Source organism: Petaurus breviceps, unplaced genomic scaffold (genome assembly GCF_028583685.1).
Source record: "Petaurus breviceps papuanus isolate PSGF00001 unplaced genomic scaffold, PetGlider_PUasm1.0 356, whole genome shotgun sequence".
NCBI lineage: Eukaryota > Metazoa > Chordata > Mammalia > Diprotodontia > Petauridae > Petaurus > Petaurus breviceps.
Genome location: NW_027186290.1, coordinates 773,070 through 800,823, shown reverse-complemented (window position 1 = coordinate 800,823; position 27,754 = coordinate 773,070). Strand labels below are relative to the sequence as shown.

At 55.8% G+C, this 27,754-nt stretch overlaps 2 protein-coding genes and 1 pseudogene across 4 annotated transcripts in view; 1 reads left to right on the top strand and 2 right to left on the bottom strand.

Annotated features, from left to right (window-relative positions):
- LOC138168284 (zinc finger protein 420-like) overlaps positions 1-27,754 on the bottom strand; it is a 771,269-nt gene that overhangs the window by 617,095 nt on the left and 126,420 nt on the right. The window lies entirely within an intron of this gene.
- ITSN2 (intersectin 2) overlaps positions 1-27,754 on the top strand; it is an 86,394-nt gene that overhangs the window by 34,554 nt on the left and 24,086 nt on the right. Inside the window, exons 13-29 of one of the 3 annotated variants that reach the window (XM_069097344.1) lie at positions 6,422-6,571; positions 8,534-8,674; positions 8,945-9,035; positions 11,261-11,400; positions 11,829-11,909; positions 19,362-19,501; positions 20,541-20,665; positions 20,871-20,992; positions 21,177-21,355; positions 21,471-21,615; positions 22,082-22,287; positions 23,131-23,195; positions 23,710-23,876; positions 25,011-25,056; positions 25,143-25,264; positions 25,816-25,912; positions 26,335-26,526. In XM_069097344.1, coding sequence (XP_068953445.1) covers positions 6,422-6,571; positions 8,534-8,674; positions 8,945-9,035; positions 11,261-11,400; positions 11,829-11,909; positions 19,362-19,501; positions 20,541-20,665; positions 20,871-20,992; positions 21,177-21,355; positions 21,471-21,615; positions 22,082-22,287; positions 23,131-23,195; positions 23,710-23,876; positions 25,011-25,056; positions 25,143-25,264; positions 25,816-25,912; positions 26,335-26,526 — 2,209 coding nt within the window. Of the gene's footprint in view, positions 1-6,421; positions 6,572-8,533; positions 8,675-8,944; positions 9,036-11,260; positions 11,401-11,828; positions 11,910-19,361; positions 19,502-20,540; positions 20,684-20,870; positions 20,993-21,176; positions 21,356-21,470; positions 21,616-22,081; positions 22,288-23,130; positions 23,196-23,709; positions 23,877-25,010; positions 25,057-25,142; positions 25,265-25,815; positions 25,913-26,334; positions 26,527-27,754 lie in introns of all 3 variants that reach the window. The other 2 variants (XM_069097343.1, XM_069097345.1) reach the window with 2 other exon arrangements.
- On the bottom strand, positions 15,761-17,892 carry LOC138168273 (endoplasmic reticulum resident protein 44 pseudogene; annotated as a pseudogene).

Sequence of the window (27,754 nt, the reverse complement as noted above, 5' to 3'; positions counted from 1 at the left end):
TACCCAGGGCCGCGCAGGAGCTTCCTTCCTCTGGGGCTTGGCCTCCTGGCGCCTTCCCTCTGGTGACGGGAGCAGGGGCTTCCTCCCGCTGGGGCTTGGCCGCTGGCGCCTTCCCTCTGGTGACGGGAGCTGATTGGTACCCGGGACCACGCAGGGGCTTCTTCCTGCTGGGGCTTGGCCGCTGGCGCCTTCCCTCTGGTTACAGGAGCTGATTGGTACCAGGGGCCGCGCAGGGGCTTCCTCCTGCTGGGGCTTGGCCGCTGGCGCCTTCCCTCTGGTGACGAGAGCCGATTGGTACCCGGGGCCACGCAGGGGCTTCCTTCCTCTGGGGCTTGGCCGCTGGCGCCTTCCCTCTGGTGACGAGAGCTGATTGGTACCCAGGGACTGACTGCCTTTTGCCTTGTTCTCCATGCCCCAGTGCCTGGCACACTAGAAGGAGGCGCCTAATAGATTTTATTCGACTGACTGACTAATATGGCAACAAAACTGTGAGTGGGAGCTCCCTTGAGCCCAGCAGGTCCACAGCACGTCAGGGGCCCTCATTTGGCATGGCCAAGGGGCTGAGGCCTAGTTATGGGAAAGCTAGCTCAGGGTCGCCAGAGCCGATGCAGTGGCATGACCTCTGGGCTTGACCGAGGAGGAGCTGGACCCAAGTGCCTTAGACTGTGTGTGCCTGTGAGCACCCCCAGCCTCAGGTCCTCCTTTGTGAGCTGCCTCGCTGGCTTCCCAAGTCCCTTCACACTGGCCCCTTCCACCTCCCCCAGGTCTCAGATTCTCCTCAGTGGAGCCTGGTCCAGGGCCCTTCGTGCTGCCTTCCTGGGTGATGCCAACTGCTCAACCAAGACACAGGCTGGCCGCGGGTGGATCTTGCATTTGCGGCTCTAATATTTCTTTTCTTCTTTTCTTTGTTGGCTTAGGAAGGAAACCCGTAGTTAGGACAGGTTGAACTGGGTAACCCTACATCAGGGTCACTAGTCTTGTTGTGTCAGGAGTCAAGAGCCCCAGGTTCCAGGAGCAGGAAGCTGCCCCCTCTCAGACTGCCTGAGCTCTGCTTGAAGCCGTCCCAGGAGAGGAGCTGCTCACCCACTGATCTCACCTGGGGCCATTCTCATTGAGAGGTTTGCTGGGCCTCTTGCCTAAACTTGCCTCCTTTACTTCTGGTCCTTAGCCCTCTTCCAGCCCAGACAGCCCTTCTCAAGTTTGCTAACCCCAGCATCTCAGCCCAGGCCTTCTCTTCGCTGCCCTCAGCCCCACTGCCCCTGGCCCTCTTCTCTGAGGTGGGAAGCCTAGAGCTGAGGATATTTGTGGTCTGTGCATGCTGGCCAGTCCCCTGTCCCTGGGCTGCCTGCTCTGCTACTGCTGACAGCTTTCTTGAGCTCACCATCCGCCAGGATCCCATGTCTGTCCCCAATGAGTACTGGAGGCTAAGTGGGTCCATCATGTTAGCTGTCAGCCGGTATGTTCTCTCTCCCTCCATGCTCAGTGCCATGTGTGAACCTCACAGGGGGCTCTGGGGTGGCCCCAGCAAGGCCATCAATAAGACTAGTGAAGAGTGCAGGGCCAAGCATACCTTGGGGCCTTCCAGTGGAAACCTCTGCCGTTAACGACGCCTGCAGTGGTCGCAGGACCTCTCTGTACCTCTGACGTCTTGTCAGAGAAGAGTGACCCCTCCAGCTCCTGGGGACTAAGAGGACTCAGTGTGGCTAGAGGAGCCGGGGCTCTTCCTTCCCTCTTGCTCATTCCAGGGGTTGCTTGGGCTCCTCCTCCCTGAGAGGGATGACATATTCTGTGATGAGGGGCGACTCTCTCTCTGCCTCTGCCCTCACTCTTGTCCCCGAGCCTTTTGTGAGACCAGGCACGGACTTGGGGGTGGGACAGACGAGAGGCCATCTGTACTTGTTGGGGGAGACCAGAGAGTGGAAGTGGCTCACTCTTTGTGTCTTCCATCACCCATCTTCCCCTTCCCCAAACCTGTCATCTGTGCCATTCACTGGAACTGATCCCCTCTCACGACTTGGTTCTTGAGAAGGACCCCTCTGTCCTGGGGGAGGATTCTCGTGCCTGGACTTCTGCCTGTCCCTTCTCAGAACCTTGGCTTTCCCTCTCAGAGCTCTCACTTTCCTTGGGATCTAGCATTTTCCTCTGCCTTTTGGGTCATGAGATTATCATCAGGGAGGGTCAAGAAGTCCTTAGCCACTCTGCTCTGGGCAGAGAGAGGTTTCCAGCAGAAGTCTGCCTGCCCTCTTGGCCAGGCCAGGGCTCTTCTTCTTGTGGTCTGTGGTGAGGTCCAGTGATCTCACTTCGCTTCTGCCACCTGCAGCTCTTTCCCCATGTGCCCTCTCCTCCCATCTGCCCCCATTGTACTTGTCCATTTCCTTTGGACCAAGGGGTGCTCTCCACCCTCCAAGTCTCAGGGACACCCACAAGATCCAGTCACCTCCTTGGTTAGGTTCTTGTGTACACTGTGCCCCTTCTCTGTCTGTAGACATCAGAGGCCCTGGGTCCAGTCTTCTCACAACTAGGGCTCTAACCTAGTGGAGGGCCAGGTGATTTTTTTCCTTTCCACTTTGTTTTTTGGTCTTTAATGAGCTGGAAGACTCTAACCAAGCCCTTTTCCAGTAGTCAGTGGCATCTGCTGAGAGTCTGTGCACCCTTTTCTCTCTTTCTCTGTACATATATGTTTACGTGTGTGTACGTATGAGTATGTGTGTAAACCAGACATGGTGCTGGAAATAAATAGACCAAGAATGAATCAATCCCTTCTTGTGCAAGGAGCGCGCCTTCTCAGGAGGAGGACAGTGGGTACATAGCAGAGCAGACCCAGGCACGTGCACAGAGTGACGCAGTCTAAGGTGGCTTGGTAGCAGGCACTAACAGGAAAGGTTTCATGCTGAGCATGGTTGCATGAGCTTTCCAGTTGGAAACTGAGAAAGGAAGGTGTACCAGGCACGAGGCACGGTTAGTGCAAAGGTACATAGAGGGGAAGAATGGCCAAGAGAGTATAACTACATTGCTGAGCCTGGGATGGGGATGGGGCCAGAACCCCCATTGTCACATGTGTACTCAGGGGAAATCCACCCTTTGGGGAGGCCGTGGATCAGCTTGCCTGGAGGGGAGAAGGACCTGAGGCAGAGAGGCCACTTAGAAAAGACTACTGCAGGAAACTTGGGGAAGGATGCTAAGGGTGTGTGCAAGTGGTGAGGTGAAGGTTGGGTGAACTGGCCTTCAGCAGCAGCCCTCCATCTATGCTTGGCATTCTCACCTGTATTTAAAGCTGTGGTCCAGAAATCATCATTCCTTCCCTTGAGCCCAGTGTTTGCTTCCCCTTTTAGTGTCCAGAAACACAAGATGAAACCCTCCCACCCCCAACCTCCCCTTGTTCCCAACCAGGCCTTTGTAGGGGTCCAGGCAACTAGCCAGCCCTGAGTGAATGATTCTCAGCCATACCTGGGCCACCTGCCCGGGGGAAAGAGGCCAGGGCTGCCTTTGTCTGCTACTTGTTTGTAAAACCCCTTGCTCAGAGAAGGCTCCTTCATCTGCTCAGTCTGCAAAGGTGTGGGGGGTGCCAGCTCAAGTTTCCATGTTTTCCTTCTGCAGATGAGAATTCCATTCTGCTTTACAGTGAATTGTGTGTGCCTTACCCTACTGCAGTCTGGAAGAGTCACTAATTGGGGGTGGATGAGATTGGTGCAGAGGACAATCCACAAGGGGTGGTCTGCCTGTGAGTCCTGAGAGGTCAGGTTCCCTTGGCCAGGATGTGACCAAGGCAGAAGAACCTGAGCCTCTGTGTCTGGTGGCTTGGAGGCCACATGTAACAGCAAGCACCCTAGCAACAGGATGGCTACTAGCACATATATATCATTCATTTAGTTCAGGGGGAAAAGTCTGAACTTCAGAAGATACCAAAAAATGACAAGCATTCAAAAAATACAGACAGAGAAAATAACACTATTAAAAGACAGGGCTTCTAGCTGTCTGACCATTACATTGACATACAGTGTTACCAGAGAGAAGCACCGATATCTGGGTTTTCAAAGCTGGGGGGCTCAGCAGCTGGCCAGAGTGTCATCTGGCCAAAATCACACCACTCTTCCCAAAGTGATCCCCAAAACAAAACCTCCCATCGGAGTGTGTGTGTGTGTGTGTGTGTGTATGTATATGTGTGTGTATATACATACACACACCCTTCTTCAGGGTCAGAAAACATCGCAGCCTTCATGACCCACTGCCTAATTACAAAGTCACAAAAGGTGAGGGCCTTTCTGAAAAACAAGCCTCCCCTAAGCAAGTGTCTTTTGTTGGACTCCACCTGAGGCCTATTAAGGGGCAGGGAAGATTGCAACCCACTGTCTCTACCCATTGTCTGTCAGTAACATTTGTTAATGCTAAGAAAATATTCATCTGGCACATTCATGGACCCAAATCTACTTCCTTTTGGAATTTAGGATTAGCTGCAATGACTTCATGGAGCTGTTTTTGCCCTTGAGGACTTGGAGTCCTTTGTGCATGGTAACTTCTGGGCCATCAAATGGTAACCAACCCTCTTGATGAGGGTAAGCTGTAAGTGAGATACAAGCATGGGATTTGGTGCCAGAAGAGGGCCAGGGCCAGGCCACCTTCTCCTAAGCCTATCTGTATGCATTTGGATCTGGACAAAAATTATTAAGCCACAGTTTTGAAATCCCAGCCTAATTTTAAGTCAGTAAGCATTGATTGAGTGCCTACTGTATACCAGGCACTGGGTGCTAGGCACTAGTGACACCTAAAAAAGTCAAGAGGCACTCCCAGCTTATGCTGTTGCCAGGGCCTGTCAGTTTCACCTCTGCAGCATCTCTGGTCCATTTCACCTCTGCAGCATCTCCAGTGGCCCCCTTCTGTCCTCTGACCCTGTCCCCACCTTGGAGCAGGCCTTTATTCCCCTCACAGCTGCATTACTTCCATAACTCAGTGCAGGGGTGGGGGTGTCTGCCTTCCTCAAGTCTCTCCCCACTCCAGCCTATCCTTCAGTCACCAAAATGATTTTCCTTTTAAAGTGCAGGTCTAGCCACGTCACCCTCTACTCAGAAACCTCTAATGGCTCCTTATCGCCCTCAGGAACAAATATAAAATAATCTGTTTGACATTCAAAGCCCATCATTGCCTGCTCCCTCTTCTTTCCAGTCTTCTCACACCTCACTCCCCAACATGTACTCTTCAGGCCAGTGACCCTGGCCTCCGGGCTATTCCTCACACTGGCATGAATTCAGGGAGGCTTTCCTTCTGAAGGCTGACTATGGAGAAACATTTCTCTGGTGTGGACAGGCCACACTTTGAATTGTCTAAGAGGCAGTGGGGTACCAGAGTGCTTTCCGGAAGGGACCTTGGCAGGCTTTTAGTCCAGGGCCTCTGTTGGCTTAAGAAGCCTGAAGAAGCCACTCATCAAAGGGTCTTGGATTCTGAACTGAAAGAGACCTGGGAGGAGGTGCCAAGGGGAAGACTGATGCAGAGTTGTACAGCAGCAAGTGTCAGGGCTGAATTTGAACTTGGCTCTTGACGGGGGCAGTAATAATGGTCCCTACCTCACAGGGATCATGAGGATCCAGTGTGATCATATTAATAAAGTTCTTAGCCTGGGGCCTAGCACACAGGAGGTGGCTATTCAGTGCTTGTTCCCTTACTTCTGGACCTTACATCCAGGGTGCCACTTTACCCTGCTGCTTCTCATCTGGTGCATGCCTCCTTGTGCCCTCGAGCGGGTTGCTTCATCTCACTGGGCATGTCAGGTTCCTCACCTGGATCAGACCTTCCACCAGGGCCATTTCAGCTCCAAATCCTATGATGCTGATAATATACATTTTTACAGCCAAGAAGCTAGAGAGTTTGAGTGCCAAGGGTCTCAGCCAGGCCTTCACATGCCGCTCCGGGTGCTTTGGGTTTTGTCTCACCTTCATTTCTTTGTTGCTATGTGGTCAGCTCTGGCATCTCTGGGGCAAAGGCCCCTTCTAGTTCTAGGTTGGTTTCCAGTGTTCGGCCCTGTGTTCAGCCCTCCGTGTCTGGGGCTCTGTCCATTTTTATCTTCTTGGCCCAAATCACTGGGTGTAAAGCATCAGCCCAGAATCGTCTGGTCAGCAGTGTGGGGCAGGCCATCATGGGCTTGTAAACTTTGAGAGCTGCTTGTCCATGGGGGCTGGGTCTCGTTGCCCTGTGTGTGATGGGGAGCAGACCCTCATTTGACTTTGGATACAAAGCTTTTTTTCTCCCAATCCCATATTCTCTTTTTGTCCTTTCTCCTTTGATTAAGAACTCGGCCTGTTGCTGCAGATTTTTATGGTGTGACTGCATGTTCTTTCTGGGCTCCCCATGTTTGGCGTGGAAGGGCTTCATGCCCTCCCCTCTGACATGCACTTTTGTCATTTCGGTCATTTTGTTCTTTTTCTTGCAGGCTGCGAAACAAGAGCTAGAGCGTCAGCGCCGATTGGAATGGGAGAGAATCCGCCGACAGGAGCTGCTCAGTCAGCGCAATAGGGAACAGGAGGAAATTGTCCGACTGCAAGCGAAGAAGAAGAGTCTGCACCTGGAGCTGGACGCGCTGGTGAGAGCTTAGCGCTGGGGTGGGGGCAGGGTTCAGCCCTGACCTCCCAGGCCTGCAGCTGCTGCTTCAGGGGAGATCTCCTTGCACCTGTGGGCGTCTGTGCAGGCCCCCAAGTGCTGCCTGATGGAGATTCAGGCTTAGGAATTCTGTGGTGTCCCAGGCTTCTCCTTTACTTTTCATCGATGCCTTTTTTGGTTACATGCCAAGACAGGGTGAAGGAACTGGGGGAGAGGACATTTAGCATGGTAGGAGAGCTGGCTGCCAGTATCGGAGAAGGGCCTCACTCTATTTGGTTTGGCCCTGGGGGCAGGGCCAGGAACAGTGGGGAAAGGGGGCAGCCACATTTGGGGGCAGTCCAGGGAGCTCCAAAACAAGCCCCTTCCAAGCCTCACTTCAGGCCACACTTCAGCTCCCAGCTCCAGACATTTTCAGGGGCTGACCCTCAAGCCTGAAATCCTCTCCTTCCTCGTTTCCAATCCTTCAGTCAAGAAACATTTATTAAGAACCTACTGTGTGCCGGGCACTGGGCAAAGGACTGGGAATGCAAAAGCCCATGGCCCTCCATGCCCTCGAGGAGCTCATAGTCTAATGGGGGAGACAGCAGGCAAACAAATACATTAGAAAGCAAGTTCTTTACAGGATAAATAGGAAATTATTAACAGAGGGAAGGTTCTTGATTTTAGAGCACTGGAGGAGGCCTTCCTATAGGAGGTAGGGTTTTAGTGGGGACTCAGTTGAGATGGAAAGGAAGCCAGAGAGAATGCCCAGAGATGAAGGCTCTTGTTTGAGGAGCAGCCAGGTGAGGGGGGTGTAAGAGGACTGGGAAGGTAGGAGGGGGCAGGCGATAAAGGGCTTTGAAAGCACAAGGGGGCATTGTCTATTTGCTCCTGGAGGTCATAGGGTGCCCCTGGAGTTTATAGATGCTTTCTAAGTTAGGAGCCTCTGGACTGGGAGTGACCCTCTGCAATCACAGGGAAGGTCAGAAGGGGGCGGGGTTGGGGGAGAGAGCATGAGTTTTGTTTTGGACATGTTGAGCTTCAGCTGTCTACTGGATGTCCAGTTGGAGAGGAGAGACTGGAGGCAGATCTGAGAATACTCAGCACAGAGACCGTCATTAAGTCCAGGGGAGCTGAGGATCCCTCACAGAAGTGATCTAGAGATGGAAGAGGAGAGGGACAGGACAGAGCGCTGGGCTAACGGACAGGATCTAGAGAGGATCTGGCCAAGCAGACTGAGAGGGAGGAGGAGCGCCAGGAGACAGGGTGTCCTGAAAACCGAGAGAGGGTGACCAGCAGGGTCAGTGGCTGCAGAAGACGGAGGTCAGGGAGCACGAGGCCATTGGAGCTGGAGAGAGCGGTTTTGGTGGAAGAGGGAAGTGGGAGACTGGATTGTGAGGGTTCGGGAAGAGAGTGAGGAAAGAGAGCAGAGGCCTTTGGGTGAGTTTGGCTATAAAGCTGAAGAGTAAGGGGACCATAGTTAGCAGGAGCGGAATGGGTCAAGGCAGGTGAGGGAGCCAGCAAAGAGGGAGAGACTGAAGAGAAGTGATGGAGGGGACCACCTGCTGGGTGGGATGGCAGGGCCTATCCTGTGCAGGCAGAGGGGTGAGGCCGCCTCGTCCTGGGAGGAAGAGGCCTCCGTGCTTCTTTGGGCCCCCAGCCGAGCTCTTGCCTTGCTCATGCCTTGCTCACCTCCCACTGAGGCTGTCCATGTGGTGTTTGCATGTTGTCTCCGCCAGCAGACTGAGAGCGCCTCGAGGGCAGGTTCTGTCTTTTACCTTCATATCCCCAGTGCTCAGCTCAATGCCTGGCACACAGTAGGTTCTTCATAAACGCTTATCAACTGGGGCCTGCATCAGGTCTGTGGCTGGCATCGTCCCGTTTAGCTCCAAGATGCTCTCTTCTGGGGGAGGTTCCCCATACTGTCGTCCTGCCCTGATGATTGTCTCTCTCGGCCTTTGGACAGAATGGCAAGCATCAGCAGATCTCAGGGAGACTCGAGGACATGAGGGAAAGAAAGCGGACCCGGAGGAGTGAGCTGGACGCCCTGGACAAGCGGTGTGACCTGGGGGTCCTGGAGATCACCCAGCTTCAGCAGCAGCTCCAGGTGATGCTGCGCTCCTGTTTCCGAGCCGCCCCGGTGCTGGGGCGCGGAGGCACTGGCTGGGCCCCGACTGGGGCCCAACTGCTCTCCTGCGCTTCATTGGGGCCTCTGCTTCTGGCCAGGCTGGCAGAGGGGGCAACCTGCTGGGGGAGGTTGGGTTTTGTGTTGCTTGGTGTTTTCAGGGGAGGGGTAAAGGGCTTCTTTGGAAGCCGTTAGCCAGCATTGGGAAACATGGACGTACCCAGTGAAAGGCTGCTCGCTTTTTTCCGTAAGGAATATCAGAACCAGCTCGTCTATTTGGTGCCAGAGAAGCAGCAGTTGCAGGAGAAGGTTCAGCAGCACCTACAGCCAGACAGCTCAGCCCGTGAGTTTCCTGCCTGGCCCTCCCCAAGGCCCTGCTGGTGCCCAGCAGAAGGAGCAGGGCCCCTTGGCTCTCCCAGGCTCTTCCCAAGCCCTCAGCCCTAGGCTTTGCTCTCTCCTTTTATTCAGTCAACAAGCATTAATTTTCTCTCTGGTTCTCCCCCCTCCACCCCCCACCTCCCCAGTTAAAGAAGCAAAGCCCAACCCTCATCAGATACAGGTGAACCAGCACAGTGATACCCTCGTGGACTGTGCCCGTATCTGCCTACCCGAGGGCGCCCTTGGGGTAAGGACTTTTGGTAGCTTGAGAGTCTGTGCAGAAGCCTTTCCCCTGTTTCTCACTCCCCTCTGGGTCCCTAGTCAAGGTTCCTCTGAACCTGCACCAGTTGATGGGCACTGGGGGCATTTTGTGCAGACATGTCCTCAAGTTCTTTCTTTTTTTTTTTTTAAAGCAGTTGGGGTTAAGTAACTCGCTCAGGGTTACACGGCCAGTTATTTTGTGTGGGTGCCAAGTATCTGAGGCCGAAACCAATCCCGGGTCTCCTGACGCCGGGGCCGGCACTCTTACTCACTGCGCCACCTAGCCACCCCTCTCAGGTTCTTTCTTGATTCTCTCTGGGGTATGGGCATGGGCGCAGGGAACTGCAGGGAGGCTGCTCTCTGCTCAGTCCCCCTGGGGGATGGTCCCCTAAGAGGCCTCTCTTCTGCCCCAAGGCATTAAGTGCATCTTCCCATGGCCATCCTCAAGGACTGGTGGTCTTTGCCAGTCTGATGGGGGCCTCTGAATACTTTCATTCATATTTCCCTAATTGTGTGAATGAAGGGGAATGGGTTTTTTCTACATTGTTGATGGCTGGATTTCTTCCTTTAAGAACTGCCGGCTCATACCGTTTGGTCATTTGTCAGTTGGCTAAGGACTTTTAGGCTCCTAAATTCGAATACAGTGATCTGTTTTGAAGCCATGACCATTGTCAGAGAGAGCGGGACAGGTTTTTCAGTTACCTTTCCCTTCTGATTTGAGCTGCATTGGTTTTATTCCTACAAAACTTTCTACATTGTACTGGGTGAAAGCTGTCCATTCTGTCTTTTCTACCCTGGGCTTCATCATGAACACTTCCTCTTCACCTAGATCTGAAAGGCCCCCATGCTGCCTTTTGTCTCCACATCCAGTACCTAGGATGAACTTATCTTGGTCTGGGGCAGGAGACCTCTGAGTGTTCTGGACGCTGGGCTCCTTCTGCCCTCAGGAGACTTCTGCCTGGGCCCATGCATCACCTGGCAGGGTGATAGGGCCCTTCTCCCTCTGTCCCCCCCTCTCCACCATCAACCCCTTTCTGTGGTGCTCAGAGGGAGGGGGAAGGGAGGCCCAAGTCCCAGCCCCCCTTAGATGCTTGCTGGCTGCATGGTCCTAGATAAATCAGTAAACTTCTCTGGGCCTCAGGTTCCTCCCCTTTAAAATGGGCCGAGACTAGCACCTGCCTCATGAGGGCTGATGAGATATGTGGCGAGTGCCTTGCCAGCCTCATGGCCCTATAGAATTTCCAGTTAATGCTGTTAGTGAGATCTGCAGTGGCACGCGGGCCACTCCAAAGCCCAGAATGGGCCCTGGCCACCTTGGGGCCCTCACTGTCTGACCCAGGGCTCGTCCTGTCTTGTGGACTGTCTTTGGCCTCTCTTTGTATCCCTTGGCACAGCATGGGGCACATAGTAGGTGCTTAATAAGTGTTCTGGAGTTTTTTGGAGTCAGATTCCCATTCCCATTACAGTGACTTGCCCAGAGTCACACAGATAGTGGGTCTCTGAAGCGGGATTTGAACCCAGTGTCCATCCCTACAGTGCCGAGCTGACCCTTAAATGCTTTTGACCGAGTAACTGGCCGACCTCAGGGAAGGTCCCTCTCGGCCCTGCCTGCGTTTCCTGCCCCAGAAGGTGCCACAGCCAGCTCCCACCTCCCGGGCTGCCTGACTGTGCGCTGCCACTCAGGACCGAGTGCCTGCAGTATGCTGGGCACTGCACCATCTCTGTACGGATATTCTCTGTAACAGCCCCGCGAGGTAGCTGCTGATGTGTGAGGAAACTGAGGCAGGCCCTTCTCGGCTGTCGTAAGGGTGCTATGGGGAGAATGGCCCTGGGAGCCATTCCTGCTCCCTCGTAGGCCCCCTGTGAGCATGGCAAGCTCTCAGGGCCTCTGACACGGATTCCACGCGTGCGCATGTGTGTGCATTTCAGATCTGGGCATTGAGGCTGTTCACAAGAAGTCTCTGGAGAAGGAGGGTCTCTGCCAAAGGCTGAAGGAGCAGCTAGATGCCCTGGAGAGAGAGACGGCTGCCAAGCTGTCTGAGATGGACGCCTTCAACAGTGAGCTGCAGGTGAGCCCTCTGGGAGGGCCCCAGGCCCTCGGGACTGGCTGTGCATGCTCGGGTCAGGACCACCATCTTCACCCATTTGGTGCTGCAGAATCAGGTTTGGTTTGTGGAGGCCTTCAGAGCAGCTCTCTCCAAGGGACCCCAGCTCCGAGCTCGGGTGAAGGGAAGGGGGGTTGGGGCAGCCGCAGTGAGCCTCACCTTATGCTGGGTGCATTTTGGCGATCGTGGCCCCCAAGCTCCATGCCGCTGTGTAGTGCGGCGATGGCCGGCAGCCCCCGGCCTTCTCTGCATGGGCCGTGCCCAGAGTGCTCGGTGGGGTGCTCTCTGAAGCAGGGCATAGCCCTGGCTCCTGCCCGCCAAGGAGCGGGTCCCGAGGCGCCGCGCTGGGCCGTGCAGGGTTAATTGGGCTTTTTGTCTGCCTTATCTTTCAGTGTGTGCCTCTCGATGACTCTATGCTGCGGTGCCTTTTGTCCCTGCTCAGCTGTCTCCACCACCTCTTCCTCTTACTTAAGGTTACTTTCCTGCCTGGGGCTGCTTTCTGGGAGTGACGTCTCGGCTCTCTCTGCCTTCCCTGCAGCTCAAACCCTGTGGACCTCTTTTTCTTTTTGCTCGCTTTCCTAGCCTTCTGCTCTCTGACTGGCTGGGCCTGAAGCAGAGACACAGCCCTCTGGCCAAACCCTCCACCTGCCCCTGGCTCCCTGCCTCTCGGGGGGCTGAGAAGGGAATGGGCTGAGCCCGCGCTCATGGGAGCTGGTGTCAGGGGTGAGTCAGTGTCTGAGCAGAAAGAGGGGCCTGGGAACCAGGCCTCCGGGGACAGAGTGGTTTGTCAGGTAAGACAAAGAAAGGGGGCTCCAGGCTCCGAGGCTGGAACATTCCCCTCCCTTCCCCCTCGTTCCTGTTCCAGGGTCATTCCTTCAGCTCTGGTTCTTAGTGAACAAGAGACGTCCTTCCCTCCGAGGGACTTGTCTTCTAGTGAGGGAGGTTTGGACCGAGGTGCCCCAGCTGCTCTGGTGCCCAGTTGCTCACAGCAGGGGCTAAGGCTGACGTTGGCCAGGGGGCAGAAGCATGGTTGGCTCCTGGGCAGGGTGAGAGGGCTAGTCTTGTACTCTTAGCAGGTTCCCAGTCAGACAGAAGCCCCTCGAGGGGAGGCACTGTTGGCTTGGATGGCCTATCAGTCAGAGTTGCTCCTCAAACCCTTGCCGACCCTGGGCTCCCCAGGCCTGCTTGCAGTTGCTTCCTGCTGTCCGCTCCCTTTTGGGGGCCAGGACGAGTCAGGCCCCCAAGATCACCGAGCCCAGGGCCCAGTGAAAGTGTTGGCTCCTCGGGCCTGCAGCCTGCTTCTCTTTGTCCTGGCTCCTCTGCCACACTTGACATGTTGCTGTTTCTTTCCGCTGCTCCTGCTCCTCCTTCATCCTCTGTGGGATCAGCTATGAGACCCTGGCCCCTCTCACACCCCCTCCCCCTTTTGTGGCCTCTCTCAGCTCTGCTCCCTTGTCTAACCTTACCTCCTTCAGAGCTCTGCCCACCTCCCTGGGCAGAGTACCCACTTACACCGATGCGGCCCAAGCTTAGCGTCTTTGGCTCAGTCACCATTTTGTGCCTGTCACATATCCCTGGGGATATGCTGAAAATTAAATTGTCCTTGCCTTCAAAGAGCTTACGTTCTGTAGGGGAACCACACGTCTGCTAAAATCAGTGCACAGAAAGGGAGTTAGCTAGGGAGGTTGGCGGGAGGGGTCTGTTTGGAGGTGCCCTCGGACCCAGGTCAGGGAGAAGAGGGCCATGTCTTATGTAGACGGCCGATGGGAGGGTGTGGTCCAGGGGCAAGGGGGCAGCTGCAGAAGCAGGCACCCGGGAGCCCCCAGGGCAGATGTTGGCTCAGTGATAGGGGCATTTCTGGGCCTGTGCCCCTCATAGCCCACCCCAGGAGCTGAAAATCTTTGGAGCAAAAACAGCTGAGCCAGTGCCTTCCAAGAGGAGGGAGCCGCCTGTCCCCTTGTGGATCGGCTTGTTGAAGGTTTCTCATGCTTCTCTGCATCTTTTCCTTGTTTCTTCTGGTGTCTTTGACAAGCCACTTCTGTGCGTGCGCACGTGTGATTCGTCCAAGGGGCCTCTAGCACAGTGATGTCATTTTGTTCCGCTCTGAGAGGGAAGGACAGCAGCCACCGTGAGGGGCTTCACTACTTTGGGAAAGTCATTGGATCGAGGGGGAGAATGATTCTGTGTTTTTGTTCCATTCCCTGGGCGTTCTTTCTTGGTCCTGCTTAAATCACATTATCTGGCTTCCTTATATTTGCCCAGTTAAATCCTTTCCAGAGTGTTGTTTTTAGGAAAGATGCTGTATGCTTTTCTTTTCATTAAGATGTCCAAAAAACCAAATTTTGTATTGAGTAGATTCTTCTTAACAGGTTTTTTATTGATATCTTTGGCCTTTGCATTATGTAGACTTCCCCCAGCAACCCTTTCCCTTTCCCCTCCTGAGGACTATCCTTTACAACAAAGGAGTCTTAGAGATAGACAGACAGATACAGATGGAGATCCAGGGACAGAGAGACACAGAGAGAGAAGAGCAGAGGGAAAACCCAGCGAAAGGCACCAATCCACCCCAGACCCGATGCCGTGGACCGTGTTCCACTCTCTGCTTGGCTGGGTGTCTTGTCTTGTTCTTGGTCATCTCACAGCAGTATCGAATATGTTCTCTTGAAAATGACAGGAGGCACCCACAGTAGCATAAAAGTAGAAGTAGCGGCTTTCTCGAGGGACAGGGCCGGCTGGGGGTCACGTCCACAAAGATCTTGGCAGGCCAGAGTGTTGGGCTGGATCCAAGAGGACGACGGAAAAGACCGAAGGGGGCGGGTGGGCCTCAGCTGCCGCAGAGAGGGGGCAGGCGGCAGAGGCACTCTGTCCCCTGCCCTGCTCGGGTCTTTGGGCATCAGCCTGGCCAGCGGCCAGGTCACCAGCACAGGGCACGACCTTGCATCCCTGTCATGGCAAAGTTGATTGGAGGGGCCGATGCTCCTGTCGGGGAAGGTCTGCCCTATTGCGGTGTGGCAGGTGGGAGAGGTATAGAAGGTGGAGGACTGGGAAAAGGCCAGGCTGTGCAGGCTGTTGAGAAGAGGGCAGGAAATGCCAGCGGCAAGTGTAGCCGGCTTTTTGCAGAAGCTCGTCTTGAGAGATTGGGAGGTCTCAGCTGAGGAGGGGATGTTTGGACCAGCCTCTCTAGGGAGTGGGATTGGGAATGAGGCCTGTCGGAGAAGAGACGTGTGTCATGGAGCCAACAGCTTGAACCTTCTCCAGATTGGAAGCTACTTGAGGGATGGGCCCGGGACTGATGGACTGGTTCATGGGAAGGAGCTGAGCATGAGTGACAGTGAGAGCAGAGGAAAGGAAGGAGAAGAAGAAATGGGCATTTACTGAGCAAAGCTCTTTACCAATATCAACTCACCCATTCCTACAGCAGCTCAGAGGCAGGTGCTGCTGTGACCCCATTTTACAGCGCGGAAATTGAGGCAGGCAGAGGGTAAGCAGCTTGCTTGACTTCAGGCCCAGTGCCCTTTCTTTTTCTTTTTTTTTTATCCCAGACCTTTCTTTTGGTTTATTCAAAATAAAGATACACCTAGAATTATGAAAATGTAGGGTTACTGTTTCCAGCACATACGTTGATGCTGTTGTTTGAAAGGCTTTCAATTTTTTGTTCAGGTTTTTAAAGCTCATCTCAATCCCTCAATAAGGTATACCTGTATTCACTGGATACTAGTTTCCTTTTTTATTTTTTTAATTAATTTTTAGGGGCGGCCAGGTAGTACAGCAAGTAAGAGCACCGACCCCAGAGGCGGGATGACCTGGGACCGAATCCGGGCTCAGACACTTAGCACCCACCCAGAAACACCTGGCCGTGTAACCTGAGCAAGTTACTTAACCCCAGTTGCTTAAAAAATATATATATAATTTTTAGTTTTCAGCACTCACTTTTGTAAGATTTTGAGTTCTGAATTTTCTCCCCCTCCCTCCTCTCCTTCCTCCCCAAGACAGCAAGCAATCTGATCTAGGCCCTATATACACATTCATATTGAACATCTGCATGTTAGTCATGTTGTGAAGGAGAATTAGAACCAGTGGGAGGAGCCACAACGACAGAAAGAGCCAGTTGCCTGCTTCGCCCTGCGTTCGGACTCTGGGGCTCCTTCTTTGGCATTTCCTGTCATGAGTCTTGTGGAGTTTTTGTAGAGTGCTGCCTTGCTGAGAAGAGCCACGTCTATCAAGTTGTGGCTGCTCACTGCTGGGCACTAGTGTCTGAAAGGAGCTCTCTGGTGGACTTTGTGCTCCATCCTGCGTGTGCTGTCCAAGGTCAGCATCCGTGGGGTCAGGACCAGGCTGGCATTCTCTGTGATTTTCCCAGATGCACGTTTAACACCTGCTGCTTCAGCCTGTTTGGAACAGACTGATCCCTGAAGTCTGGAAAGCTGGTGGCGGCTCTTACAGGGCGGTCTGCTGGAGTCTTGTGCAGAGTGCCCTCTGCCCTTTGTGCTTGTTGACTGCTGGGTGGCTTTGTTCTGGGAGTCATCCAGACTCGTGTGGAGAAGCCTGAGGAAAGGTGGCCCTCCCCCTCTCCACTTCCAAATGTTATTTCCCAAACAAGAGGAGCATATTTCTCTTGAGTCCAAGCATAAACCGAGCCAGGATTTGTTAGAGATCCCGCGCCTTCTGTGCAGCAGGTTCTCCGGGGGCTTGTAGACCATTGTGTCCACCATATCCCGGACTCAAATGTAGAAAAGAAGACACAGTCATTGCCCAGAATATTTGCTGCTCTTCCAGAGGCCCTGTCATCCAAGTCCTTTTGTCGAGAATGTCCAGTGATTCTTCTCTTGCTGCAGTCGAGACATCTGGTTTCTTCCAGGTCAAAGACTTCTTGAATAGGGTGCCTTTTTTGTTGCCTGATGTGATCCGCTATTGCTGTCAGTGATCTCTGTCCCCTGTATTCTCTCTTCCACATCCTACCATTCTGGAAGAGTTTTAGGGCAGGGTGTTTGCTAGTCCTGTCTCTTGGGGCTGATCACTCTCTACTCAGTCAAACACTACTTGATTTTTACTTGGATACTCTTCCTGACTGACATTGGTGGTTTCCTTAAAGATTGGATGGAACATCTGGCTGGATCGGCACCAGTTGGCATAAAAATAATAAGCGCGGCATCTACATTGTTTAAAATTTCATCTAAATTTCCACTATCCAAGACTTGCTATTTCAGCTGTTGATGGAGTAAAAATCCAAAGTACCAAAAGCAGCAGGAGCATCGGAGGTCTGGAGGGCATGGAGATGGCAGCTTTCATTGTGGCGACAGGGTCTCAGGCGGAGGCGGCGGCCACACTCTGGGAGGAAGAGGAGGAGAGGCTGCCCCTCAGGCCACTGCAGCGCCCTGCCCACTCGACCCGGGGCTGCAGCAGCTGGCCCAGCACCCTTTCCTAACTAGCTCGTTCTTGGGTTGAAGTGGGGGAGGTCAGAGAGTGAAGTTGAGTTGGGGAGCACAGCCTGAGAAAGTCCTGAGGGGATGGAGGCGTCTCAGTGAGGAGCACAGAGCAGGTCTGGGTGGGGCGAGGCTTAAGGAGAGCTGGAAGGGTCTGCGCCTCTGCGGTGGGGAAGTGGATAAGGATGGACAGTGAGGTTGTGGCTGAGCAGGAGGGAACAAGGAGGCAGCTGAGGAATGGGAACCACCCGACCTGGTCGAGTGTGCACATGAGGCTATCCTGGGCACAGGGATGCCAGGTGCGCTCAGCTGGCATCCCAGCAGAAGAGAAGGGAGGCGGCAACCAGGGCTCTGAGGGCCTTAGGTAAGTGTGAAGCTAGGGGCAGGGCTCAAAAGTTCACTGGAGATGTTGGACTTGGTCAGTGGTCCCAGGTACAGCCACCTCTTAGTGCCCCCATTTGGGGTTTTCTTGGCAGAGATATTGGAGTGGTTGGCTATTGCCTTCCCCAGTTCATTTTAGAGGTGAAGAATCTGAGGCCAACAGGGTGAAGTGACTTGCCCAGGGCCACACAGTTAGTGGGTGTCAAAGATAAAGTCTTCCTGACTCTACGGCTGGCCCTCTGTGTTCTGTGGCACCCCCTAGCTGCCTTATTAGAGACAGATTCCTCTTTGGTGTCTTTAGTATACGGGGTTCCCCCACACTGGAATCTTCAGGCAAAGGTTGGTCAGCTGATCACATTTGGTACGTACATTGTGGAGATAGATGACTTTTGTCATGGGCTAGTGAGATAAGACTTCCTGAGGTCAGATGGGCGGCAGATGGTCAGTGAGGTCAGCCTCTGCAAGAGAGGCTCAGTAGTTAGACCGGGACTGAGAAAAGGCCATCAGGCGAGTTGGCAGTTGTCCCAGATCAGTATTATGCCTGGAGAAAGCATCTTTAGTGGTGGGGATGGGGTGTGAGGGAATGTAAAGCAGTGGGTGCTTCAGAAGCTGGAGAATGGACAGGAAAAATAGAAGAACTTGGTCGTTTAGTTTGAGGAGTGTGTGTGTGCATGTGTGTGTTTGTGAGTGTGTACGTGTGTTTGAGTGTGCATTTGTGTTTGTGCGTGTGTGTGCATGTGTTTGTGAGTGTGTACATGTGTGTTTGTGTATGCGTGAGTGTGCATGTTTGTGTGAGTGTATTGTGTTTTTAAATGTGTGTGCGTGTGTGCATGTGTGTGTTTGTGAGTGTGTGCATGTGTGTACGCATGTTTGTGAGAGTGCGCATGTATATGTGTGAATGTGTTTGTGTGTGTACATGTGTGTGTGCACATGTGTGTGTGAATGTGTGTGCATGTGAGTGTGTGCACCTGTGTGAATGTGTGTGCACGCGTGTTTGTGAGTGTATGTGCGTGTTTTTGAGTGTGTGTGCATGTGTGCAAGTGTGTGCTCGTTTGTGTGTGAGTGTGTGCACATGTGTGCGTGCATGTATGTGTGTGGATGTATTTGAGTGTGTGTGTGTGCCTGTCTGTGAGTGTGTGCACATGTGTTTGTGAGTGTGTGTGAATGTGTGCATGCGTGTTTGTGAGTGTGTGCATGTGTGTTTGAGTGTATGTGTGTGGTTTTTAGTGTGTTTGTGAGTGTGTGCACATGTGCGCGTGCATGTATGTGTGAATGTGTGCACGTGTGCGCGTGCATGTATGTGTGATTGTGTGCGCATGTGTGTATGAATGTATGTGTTTGAGTGTGTGAATGTGTTTGTGTGTGTGCGAGTGTGCATACAGTTTATGAGTGTGTGTGAATGTGTGTGCGTGTGTTTGTGAGTGTGTGTGCCTGTGTGTAAATGTGTGTGTGCGTGCATATGTGTGTGCATGTGTGTTTGTGAGTGTGTGTGAGCATCTGTGAATGTGTGTGCGTGTTTGAGTGTGCGCGTGTGTGTGTGAATGAGTGTGTGTGCACATGTTTGTGAGTGTATGAATGTGCACGTGTGTGAATGTATGTGTTTGTGAGTGTGTGCGTGCATGTGTCTGTGATGAGAGTGATGACCAAAGCCTGCCATGGGGGAGCCGGGACTGCCCATCCTGCTCGCTCTCCCAGGCTGGGCCGGGCCAGCTCTTTGTCAGGGATGCTTTAGTGGTGATTCTTCTGAAGGCCCTTCTGAGGAAGCTCTCTCAGGCCTCTGGTGAATCAGGGATCAGATACACAGTGTGAAAATACAGGTCACTCGCTGACAGCCCACTTCCCACCCAGAAGCAGGACCAGCAGGCAGTTGGTCTCTAATTTTTGAAAACAGGTTCTGGAAGACTTCCTGGGGACCCAGGCTCTCCCCTTTGCTAGCTTGCACAGTCACTGAAAATGACGGAAATCCAGCCCTTATTCCTGTGGGAAAAGCCTGTGTCTGCAGGAGCCGCCCAGCGGAGGGGTGGCCGAGGCTCCCTCGGGGCTCTGCTCAGACCCACCTCGTGTGCACCGTGAAGCTTCATCACGTTTTCAGTCTCTCGACTTTGCCTTCTTTTTCCTTAGGAGCTGAGAGAAAACTATAGCACGCAGCAGCTGGCCCTGGCACAGCTCAATCTGATCAAGCGTGAGAAGCTGAGAGAGATGGAGAAGAAGAGGGCGGAGGTGACCCACAAGAAGAAGCTGGAGGAGGAGGCAGCCACAAGGTGAGGCAGGGCCCCAGCAAGCGCAGAGGCCCTGGCTCCTCTCCTGCAGGGAGGCTGGAGCGCGGACTGGCCAGGCCCTTCCACGCCTCCCTCCTGAGACTGAGAACAAGCCACGCAGCTTGGCTCTGGCCCCCAGTGCCGCCCTGTTGAGAAGGCCAATCAGTAGGCGCGGAGCTGCACTCCACACACAGCACGGTCGTGGAAGCCCCTTGAGGGCAGGCTGGCCTGGGGCAGGCCCTGGGAAGGGTCTCCTTGTCCACAGCCTCAGACCAGCAGAGTGAAGGGCATCAGGCAGATCGAGGGCATAGGCCACGTAGCAGGGCCGCCTGGAGCGACTCCCCAGGCTCTGTGCTCCAGCCAAGCCTGGCAGCACATGGGGTTGTGTCCCATGTCTCCTTCCCTCGGGGTCAGAAGGTTCAGAAAGGGCTCCTCGGGGAGGCTCCCCTCTTCTCCAGGGCTTCCGTTTCTTTCACCACAGGAAACAGCACAGACAGGATCCAGGAGGGTCTGCGTGTCCATCCTGTAGCCCCTCAGCCTGGTGCTCTCTCCCAGAGGGGTAGCCTGTCTGCTCTGGTCCGGCCTAAGCTTCCTAGCAAGGCTGGACTGTTCCATTCCTTGGGTCACAGGTCCTTCCATAAGGCCTCCACTCATAAGCCTCCCAACAAGAGGAGTCTCCTCTCTAGAGAGCGGTGAAGAAAGGCAGTGGGCATGCGAGGGGTCCAAAGGGCGCAGCCGCCCTGTCATCCCATACCCTCTGCAGGGACAGATGATAGACTGGGGTCTTGGGAGGCGTGGGCAGGCGGCCAGCAAGGAGCTGGGGGGAGATGTGTGGGGTGGAGGGTCGGCCCTTAGCGAGGATAAGAGCAGCTGGGGCTGAGGTGGCATCGGCACTGGCTGCTTGAAAGATGGAGGGGGGGCCCTGCCCAGGCCTTTGTGTCGTCCTCTTCTGTGTGATGCTGGGCCCAGGGAACCTGGCTCGGGGCCTCCATCAGGGAGGAGCAGGTGCCCCAGGAAACACTCCCTTCTCTTCATTTTTAAGGAAAGCAAAGCAAGGAAAAGAAAACCTCTGGCGGGAGAATCTGAAGAAGGAGGAGGAAGAGAAACAGAAGCGATTTGTAGAAGAGAAAATCCAACAAGAATTGCCGAGAGCCGAGAACAAGCCACGTGAGGCTGAGCAAGGGGGTAAAAGTGGGCAGGGGGGAGGCAGAGGGGAGGCCACCAGTGGGGGCTGGCTCTGCCGGAGCTGCAGGCCTGGAACTGGCGGCGTGCTTGAGCTCTCTGGGCCATCACAAGGGGAGCTGGGCCTCGGGGCCCTGATTGTCTCAAGTGCACAGAGGCAGTGAGGGCTGACGACTGTCCTCTCCTTTAGAGGAGGCTCTCGGCGTCTCTGACCCTCAGAAGCCGGCCAGCTGGGTGCATTACAAGGCCTTGTACGCCTTTGAAGCCAGGAATCATGATGAGATGAGCTTCGGGGCCGGAGATATAGTGCAGGTAGGGAGAGCCGTGCCCCCCTTCCCCCGGCCTGCTCTGCTCCCGGGATGCCAATTGAGGTTCTCCCAGAATGGCCGTGCCTGGGCGGCCCCCTGGCGATGTGCCCACGATGGGCACCCGTCCTCAGCCTCCTACCCCAAGTGGATGATCATGCATGTCACTGCAGCCATTCTTTTCTCTCTAGGTGGATGAAAAAACCACTGGGGAACCCGGCTGGCTTTATGGCCGCTTTCAAGGCAACTGCGGCTGGTTCCCGGGAAACTATGTCGAAAAGGTGTCAGCCGGTGAAAAGCTGGTGTCCCCCAAGAAGGCCTTGCTGCCTCCAGCAGCTTCTCTGCCGGCTACCTCATTCACTCCTCCTGAGTAAGTCGAGCTGTGCATCTCCCGCTCTGGGCAGTCCCTGGCACACAAGCAGCCCCCAGCCCTGCTCCAAGGGTTCGGCCCCTGGGCTTACTTGTCTGCCTGTGCCCCCCGACAGATCCCGGCCTTCAGGACAGCCCACAGCAGAGACCAATTACCAAAACGTCCCCTTCTCTGCCCTCACTGCGAATGCCAGCTGGCAGAAGAAATCCGCCTTCACTCGCACCGTGTCCCCTGGATCTGCATCTCCTGTTCACGGACAGGTGTGTGGGCCTTCCTTCTGCCTCTTGTGGTCACCTGTCCCACGGTGCAGCATTGACTGAGGCGTTCAGAGTTCAGGGCTGTGGCCAAGGGGCTGGGGGACTGGGCCTGGGCCTGCCGTCTCTTGGGTAGGTCTGAAGCGCCATGTGCAGTTTTGGTGCTTCCGTCAGAAGTATCGTTTCACTGGGATGCCTTCTGCACATAGTGCGATGGCTCCTTCAGGTTCTCCCCCTGGAGCGCAAGTCCCTCCGACCCTTCCAGCTCCTGGACGCACACAGAGCCTTAGCTGTGGGGTACGAGCAGGTCTCCCGGGGGGATGTGCTGCCTGACCGAGCTGGCAGGCTCGGCGACTTGCCTGGGGTCACCCAGAGGTCATGGGACATTGGGGTCAGCTCTTTGTCTTCCAGGTCTCCAGCCGGGGCGTGCCTCGGGCCTGGAGGTCACAGCCCCTGCACTTGCCTTCCCCAGGGACGGGCAGTGGAGAACCTGAAGGCGCAGGCGCTCTGCTCTTGGACAGCCAAGAAGGACAATCACCTCAACTTCTCCAAGCACGACATCATCACAGTTCTGGAGCAGCAGGAAAACTGGTGGTTTGGGTCAGTGCATGGAGGCCGGGGCTGGTTCCCCAAGTCCTACGTCAAGATCATCGCAGGACCAGAAACCAGGAAGGAAGAGTGAGTATCCGCGTGCAGGCCAGGAAGAGCCTGCCCACACTCCCCCGCTGGGGACCTGCTGTGGGTCTCCCCCCGGCTTGTGGGTCAGCCCTGCCTTCCACCGGGCCTTCACCTTTGCTAGTCGTCATTATGATGGTGAGGGTCAGCTCTGCTTTCGCCGGGCGGCACCCATTCTGAGACTGCCGGAGGGCGGTGTCTGAGGCTGGGCTGCGCTGCCTCCCCTGCCGTGACTCCTTTACAGATCCTCATGACCACCCTGGGGATGGGGGGCTAGGACAGTCTGAGGTCACCCAGCTAGGAGCGTCTTAGACTCTGTGTCCTTTGGCACCCCAGGACACGTCAGGTGGGGTATAAAGGAATCACAGATTTGTGCCCCCACACGCAGTAGACACTCAGTGTTGACTGACTGACGTCTGTGAGGCGCTGACTAGTACCGGACACGGTGCCGTAGCTGTGGGACTCTCTGAGCAGGATGGCCAGGGTCGAGGCTGGCAGGAGGCACCTCAGCCTGAGGGCCTGTGGATGTGGCCTGGCGGTGGGGAGACAGACTGGGAGCAAGATGGACGGCCAGGCAGACCCCAGGGAAACAGAGTGAATGAAGTAACGAATGAAAGAATGAAGAAATGAGTGAGTGAGTGAGTGAGTGTGAGCACTGTGTGGAGGTCGCTGGACCCATCTGACATCTGAGGAGACTGAGGCAGGTAGCCAGGTGTGAGCCCGGATTGAGTCAAGGCCTGGCCCTCTTGGGGCAGGGGGGGCAGGAACCCGAGGGGGAGACGCTTCCTGGCGGGCCACCTGCCCGAGTCACTCCCCTGCCCCCTCTCCTCTCCTTTACGCCTGCAGACCAGAAGCAGTCTATGCCAGCATCCATCGGAAGCCGAGCGGCCCGGGCCCGGCACTGGGAGAAGGTAAGGTCTGCTCCCGGCCAGGAGCCGCACTGGGCGTCAGTCCACCGTCACCTCCCCCCTACCATGGCCCACGTTGTGTGTGCACACGTGCGCGTGCATTTGGAGGCAGACACATAGTCACTGCATACAGAGTGGTTGGGGGGCCATGGGGCAGACCAGGAAGTGAATGGAGATGAACTGAGAGAAGGCCAGTTGGTCTGGAATATCTGGGGAGGGTCAGGGTCACAGAGCCCTTTGGCACCATTCACTAGATGTCTAAATGCAGGGCAGCCAGGAGGCCCTGACTCCTGATCCTGCCTCAGTTTCCTCACCTGTCTCCCAGGGTCCAGATGATGTGTGAACAATGTGGTGCCTCGCACTGAGTAGGGCAGGGTAACCACTGTTAGGGCCACCACGGAGCCACATGATGGGCAGCAGGGCCGCCTCCCGGGCGCCAGCCTTGTTCCCAGGAGCTCCTGGCCGGTCAGGCCCGTCCATTGGCAGCCAAGTGGCCGCTCCCTTTCCTTCCTGGCAGAATATGTGGCCCTCTACTCTTATTCGAGCTCAGAGCCCGGTGACCTGACCTTCACCGAGGGGGAGGAGATACTGGTGACCCGGAAGGACGGGGAGTGGTGGACGGGGAGCATCGACAGCCGAGCCGGCATCTTCCCGTCCAATTATGTCCGAGCAAAGGAGGCCGAGGTACAGATATGCGGGGGGCCAAGCGTGGTCCAGTTTGGCTGCTGGGCAGAGCGCCTGCTGTCATCTCTCGGGGCGCTGTGGCATTAGGGCACCCATGCTGCCTCGGCTGTAATCATCGATCCGACAGTTATCAAGCCCCTCCTGTGTGCCAGGCCCTGCCCCCAGGGAGCTTCCATGAGCAGGGACGTGATAGGAGAGTCCCAGGCTGCCCCTGGCAAGGGCTGGGCTGGGTGGTCCAGAGGAAGAGAGCCTGGGGAGGAGGGATACCACTGGGTCCCCCCCACCAGCCATCTTTCCAGCCCCAAGAAGGCAAGGCAGGAAGGGGTGACCTGGCAGGTCTGAGAAAAGGCCCGCATCTGGCCAGCTGCGGTCCTGAAGTGGGCAGGCTAATTACGTCTTGTGTGTCCTGGGCTCTGCACTTTCTGGTTACGTTGGGAATCTGTGAGGTACCTACTGTGTGCTTTGAAAGGTAGCGTCAGCCAAAGGGGGCGCGGTCCTCTGTTTCTCTTTTGTGCAGTGGTGAAGCACAAACAGACAGACAGACAGGCTGACAGCTAAGACACCCCTCAGCAAAAAACCTAAGGTGGAAAGTAGAGGACCAGGTGGGCGGCTCGTGGCCGGAGGCCAGGCCAGGACCTGGGGAGTGACCTAGGACATGGCATTATAGAGATGGGAGGTGATGTCCTCCCCAGCATCCAGGGCTGAGCTCAGCGCCTTCCCTGTTGCCTAGGAGACCAGGGGAGCAAACCGTAGAGAGAGCTGGCGTGGGCCTGGCATAGCATTCTTGGGGAAAAGCTGGAAAGAGGGGGGCAGAATGGCAAACCTAGAAATCAGTCTGGAGCTGGGGGACCGTCATGAGCCCAGGAGGGAGACAAGAGCGGGGCAATGACCATGGGCAGGAGGCTTTGGCCGGAGGGTGGTGGGAGGACCTGAGAGCACCCAGGAGGTCATCCTCAGATACTCGGTGCTGTCTTCTAGGGGTGGACCCCCAGGGGCCTCCAGCCAGAAGTGGGGCTGGGGCAGGAGCCCCATTATTGGAAGCAGCCCTCCCTGGGATCAATGACCCGCCTTCGCTTTATCAGAGTGAGACCGGTCAGGGACCGGCAAACTAAAACCGTCAACTTTCCTTTCCAGGCTCCGGGAAGCGCTGGCCGAGCTGGGGCCCTGAACAGAAAGCCAGGTAGGTGGGGAGCAGGCAGGGGGCCTAGAGGGATAGCAGTGCCCAGTCCGGCCCTGGGAATGCCCTCCTTCCCTTTGTCTTTGCAGAGATCGCCCAGGTCACGTCCGCCTATGTGGCTTCTGGGGCGGAGCAGCTCAGCCTCTCCCCTGGGCAGCTGATTCTGATTCTGAAGAAGAATCCCAGTGGCTGGTGGCAAGGGGAATTGCAGGTGATCATTCCCTCTCCTCCTCCCAGCCTGAGGGTCTGCTCCACAAGGCCCCCCCTGCCTCGCTGGCGCTGCCCGGGTCGGCAGAAAGGGCTGGGCCAGGCTCACCCTCTGCCCACGGGGAAGTCGCTGCCTGCAGGCCAGCCCGTTGGCCCCCCGGCAGGCCACAGGGCCTTGGAAATCAGCCGCTCCTCTCCTTGACTTCCGCTGTGTTTAGAAAACGAACTTCGTGGGGTGCCAAGCACACCAAAAAAAATAAACTTTTCCTGTTAGTGGGAGACTGGGGCCAGGAGGTGGGGGATGAGCAGGGAAAGGCAGCGAGGAGGGATATCTAGCAGGAAGGGGTGCAGGTGGGGCCAGGCCAAGAAGGGGAGCGGACGTCGTCCCCCTGTTTGCTCAGTTCTGTTGGGAGAAGGGTCCCCCGCACTTGTGGCAGGCCATCTTGGGCCTTTGCTGTGATATCACTTTAAGGGACCTCAGGAGCAGGTGAAGGTCCAGGCCTCAGGAGCCATTGGCTACAGCTTTGGGCCCCCTGACCTTGAGCCTTTTTGCAGGCCAGAGGAAAAAAACGGCAGAAGGGATGGTTCCCGGCCAGCCATGTGAAGCTCCTGGGCCCAGGCAGTGACAGGGGGACCCCTGCCTCTCAGCCAGGTACCATCTGGCCCCCCATCCTGGGTTCAGAGCCGGGGAGGATGTGCGGCCATGGGGTCAGGGGAGTGGTGCTCTGGGGTAGGGGCAACCTGGACTCACGGGCCAGCCCTCTCGGCTCAGCCACTGCTGCTGACCCAGAGCCCAGTGCAGAGTGGGCCTCCGGGAATGCTCACTGCCTTCCCTTCCCCCGTGCGAGGAGACGGACGGGCTGTTAACCAGCATCACTCAAAACCAGCGGCTTTATGCTGCAGGGGATAGTGCTGGCCCAGGCCCTTAGGAAGCGCCTGCTGGTACCAGGCCCCAGAGGCAGAGCCTGCCTTCAGGGAGCTCCCGGTCTGACTGCACGCAGTCCAGACGCAGGCAGGGAGGGGACAACTGGGGGCAGCGCCCACACCACCTGACTCGTGCTTCTCCCCCTCCAGTGTGCCAGGTCATAGCGATGTATGACTACATAGCCAACAACGAGGACGAGCTCAGCTTCTCCAAGGGACAGCTGATCACCGTTCTGAACAAGGATGATGCCGACTGGTGGCACGGAGAGATCGGCGGGGCCACCGGCCTCTTTCCTGCCAACTACGTGAAGATGACCACAGACTCAGACCCGAGCACACAGTGTGAGTAGCAGCCACGCAGAACAAGGGCCAGGGCGGGGGGACTCTTCCAGGCCCATGGTGCACATGTGCTCTCTCAGCCATCGCATGCCCAAACACAGACTTGGCCTTCGTACCGTACCCAGGGAGCAGGCACTCTGTGGCCCTTTGGCCGCTTCCTGTCCAGCCTCCCAGAGAACAGCAGGTTTGGGAAGTGCCCAGGCAAGCCTTTCCTTGCTCCTCTAGGTGTCCCTGCGCGAACCCTTTGGGGCTCTGGCTTGTCCTTTGGGGTGTCCAGTAGGCCCTGGAATGAATGGTGTGAAAGCTCAGACCCCAGGCAGTGACAGAGTGTGCCTCCCTCCCTGAGACTTGTAGCCGTGTCCCTGAGGAGAGAGGCAGGGGGAGAGGAGAGGGTGGAAGAGAGAAGGAGGCAGGGAGAGGGAGGGAGAGAGAGACAGAGAGATGGTGGGGGAGGGAGGGAGAGAGAAACAGAGGAAAGAGAGAGGGGGAGGAAGGGAGGGAAGAAGAGAGACAGAGAGAAACAAGGGAGAGGGAGGAGGAGGAGGAGGAGGAGGGAGGCAGCCGTGGGCAGCAGGTACATCAGTGTCCAGAAGCCTGCCCACCTTGTGCCACTCGTCGCCATTCTGTGACTGAGGTGTCCCATCCCACCTGGGCTCGTTTCCACCCAGATGAGCCATGGTCTTGGACGCTCAGCTCCTTGATTTCTCTGAATTTAATTTTCATTGGGTCACTGAGCCGTGTGTCTGGTTCCCACTTCTCTGAAGCCCTGACCACACAGCTCACTTTCCGTGACCTGCAGTAGCAGGGAGAGGGAGGCCCAGCCGGCCGGGCGGTCTGTTTGGAGAAGCCATGGGAAGGGCACCTTCCTGAATCATGTGTTTAAAGGCATAAAGTGAAAGTAGATAGGATTGCCAAGGAGACAGCACCCTGGGTGGGCATGGCTGTCCCCATGTTCCCTGTGCTTGGCAGCCTGTCTGGTCTTAGCCCTGGGTCCTTGGCAGGAGGTTCTGCCTCCTCCCCATTCCAGTTGGCTGCCAGCAGTACCCCCAGACCCCAGGTGGGCGCACCTACTGCATAGCTCTGGCCACACCCCTCAGAGGGAGCCCTCACGTAGGGAAGCGTGGACGATCTCTTTACGTCTCTTGACTGGCCCCCAGTGAAGTGCGTATTTGGGGTCACTTCTGATGCCCAGTGCCTTCCGTGGCGCCGATGGGAGAGCTTGTCGTTGGCT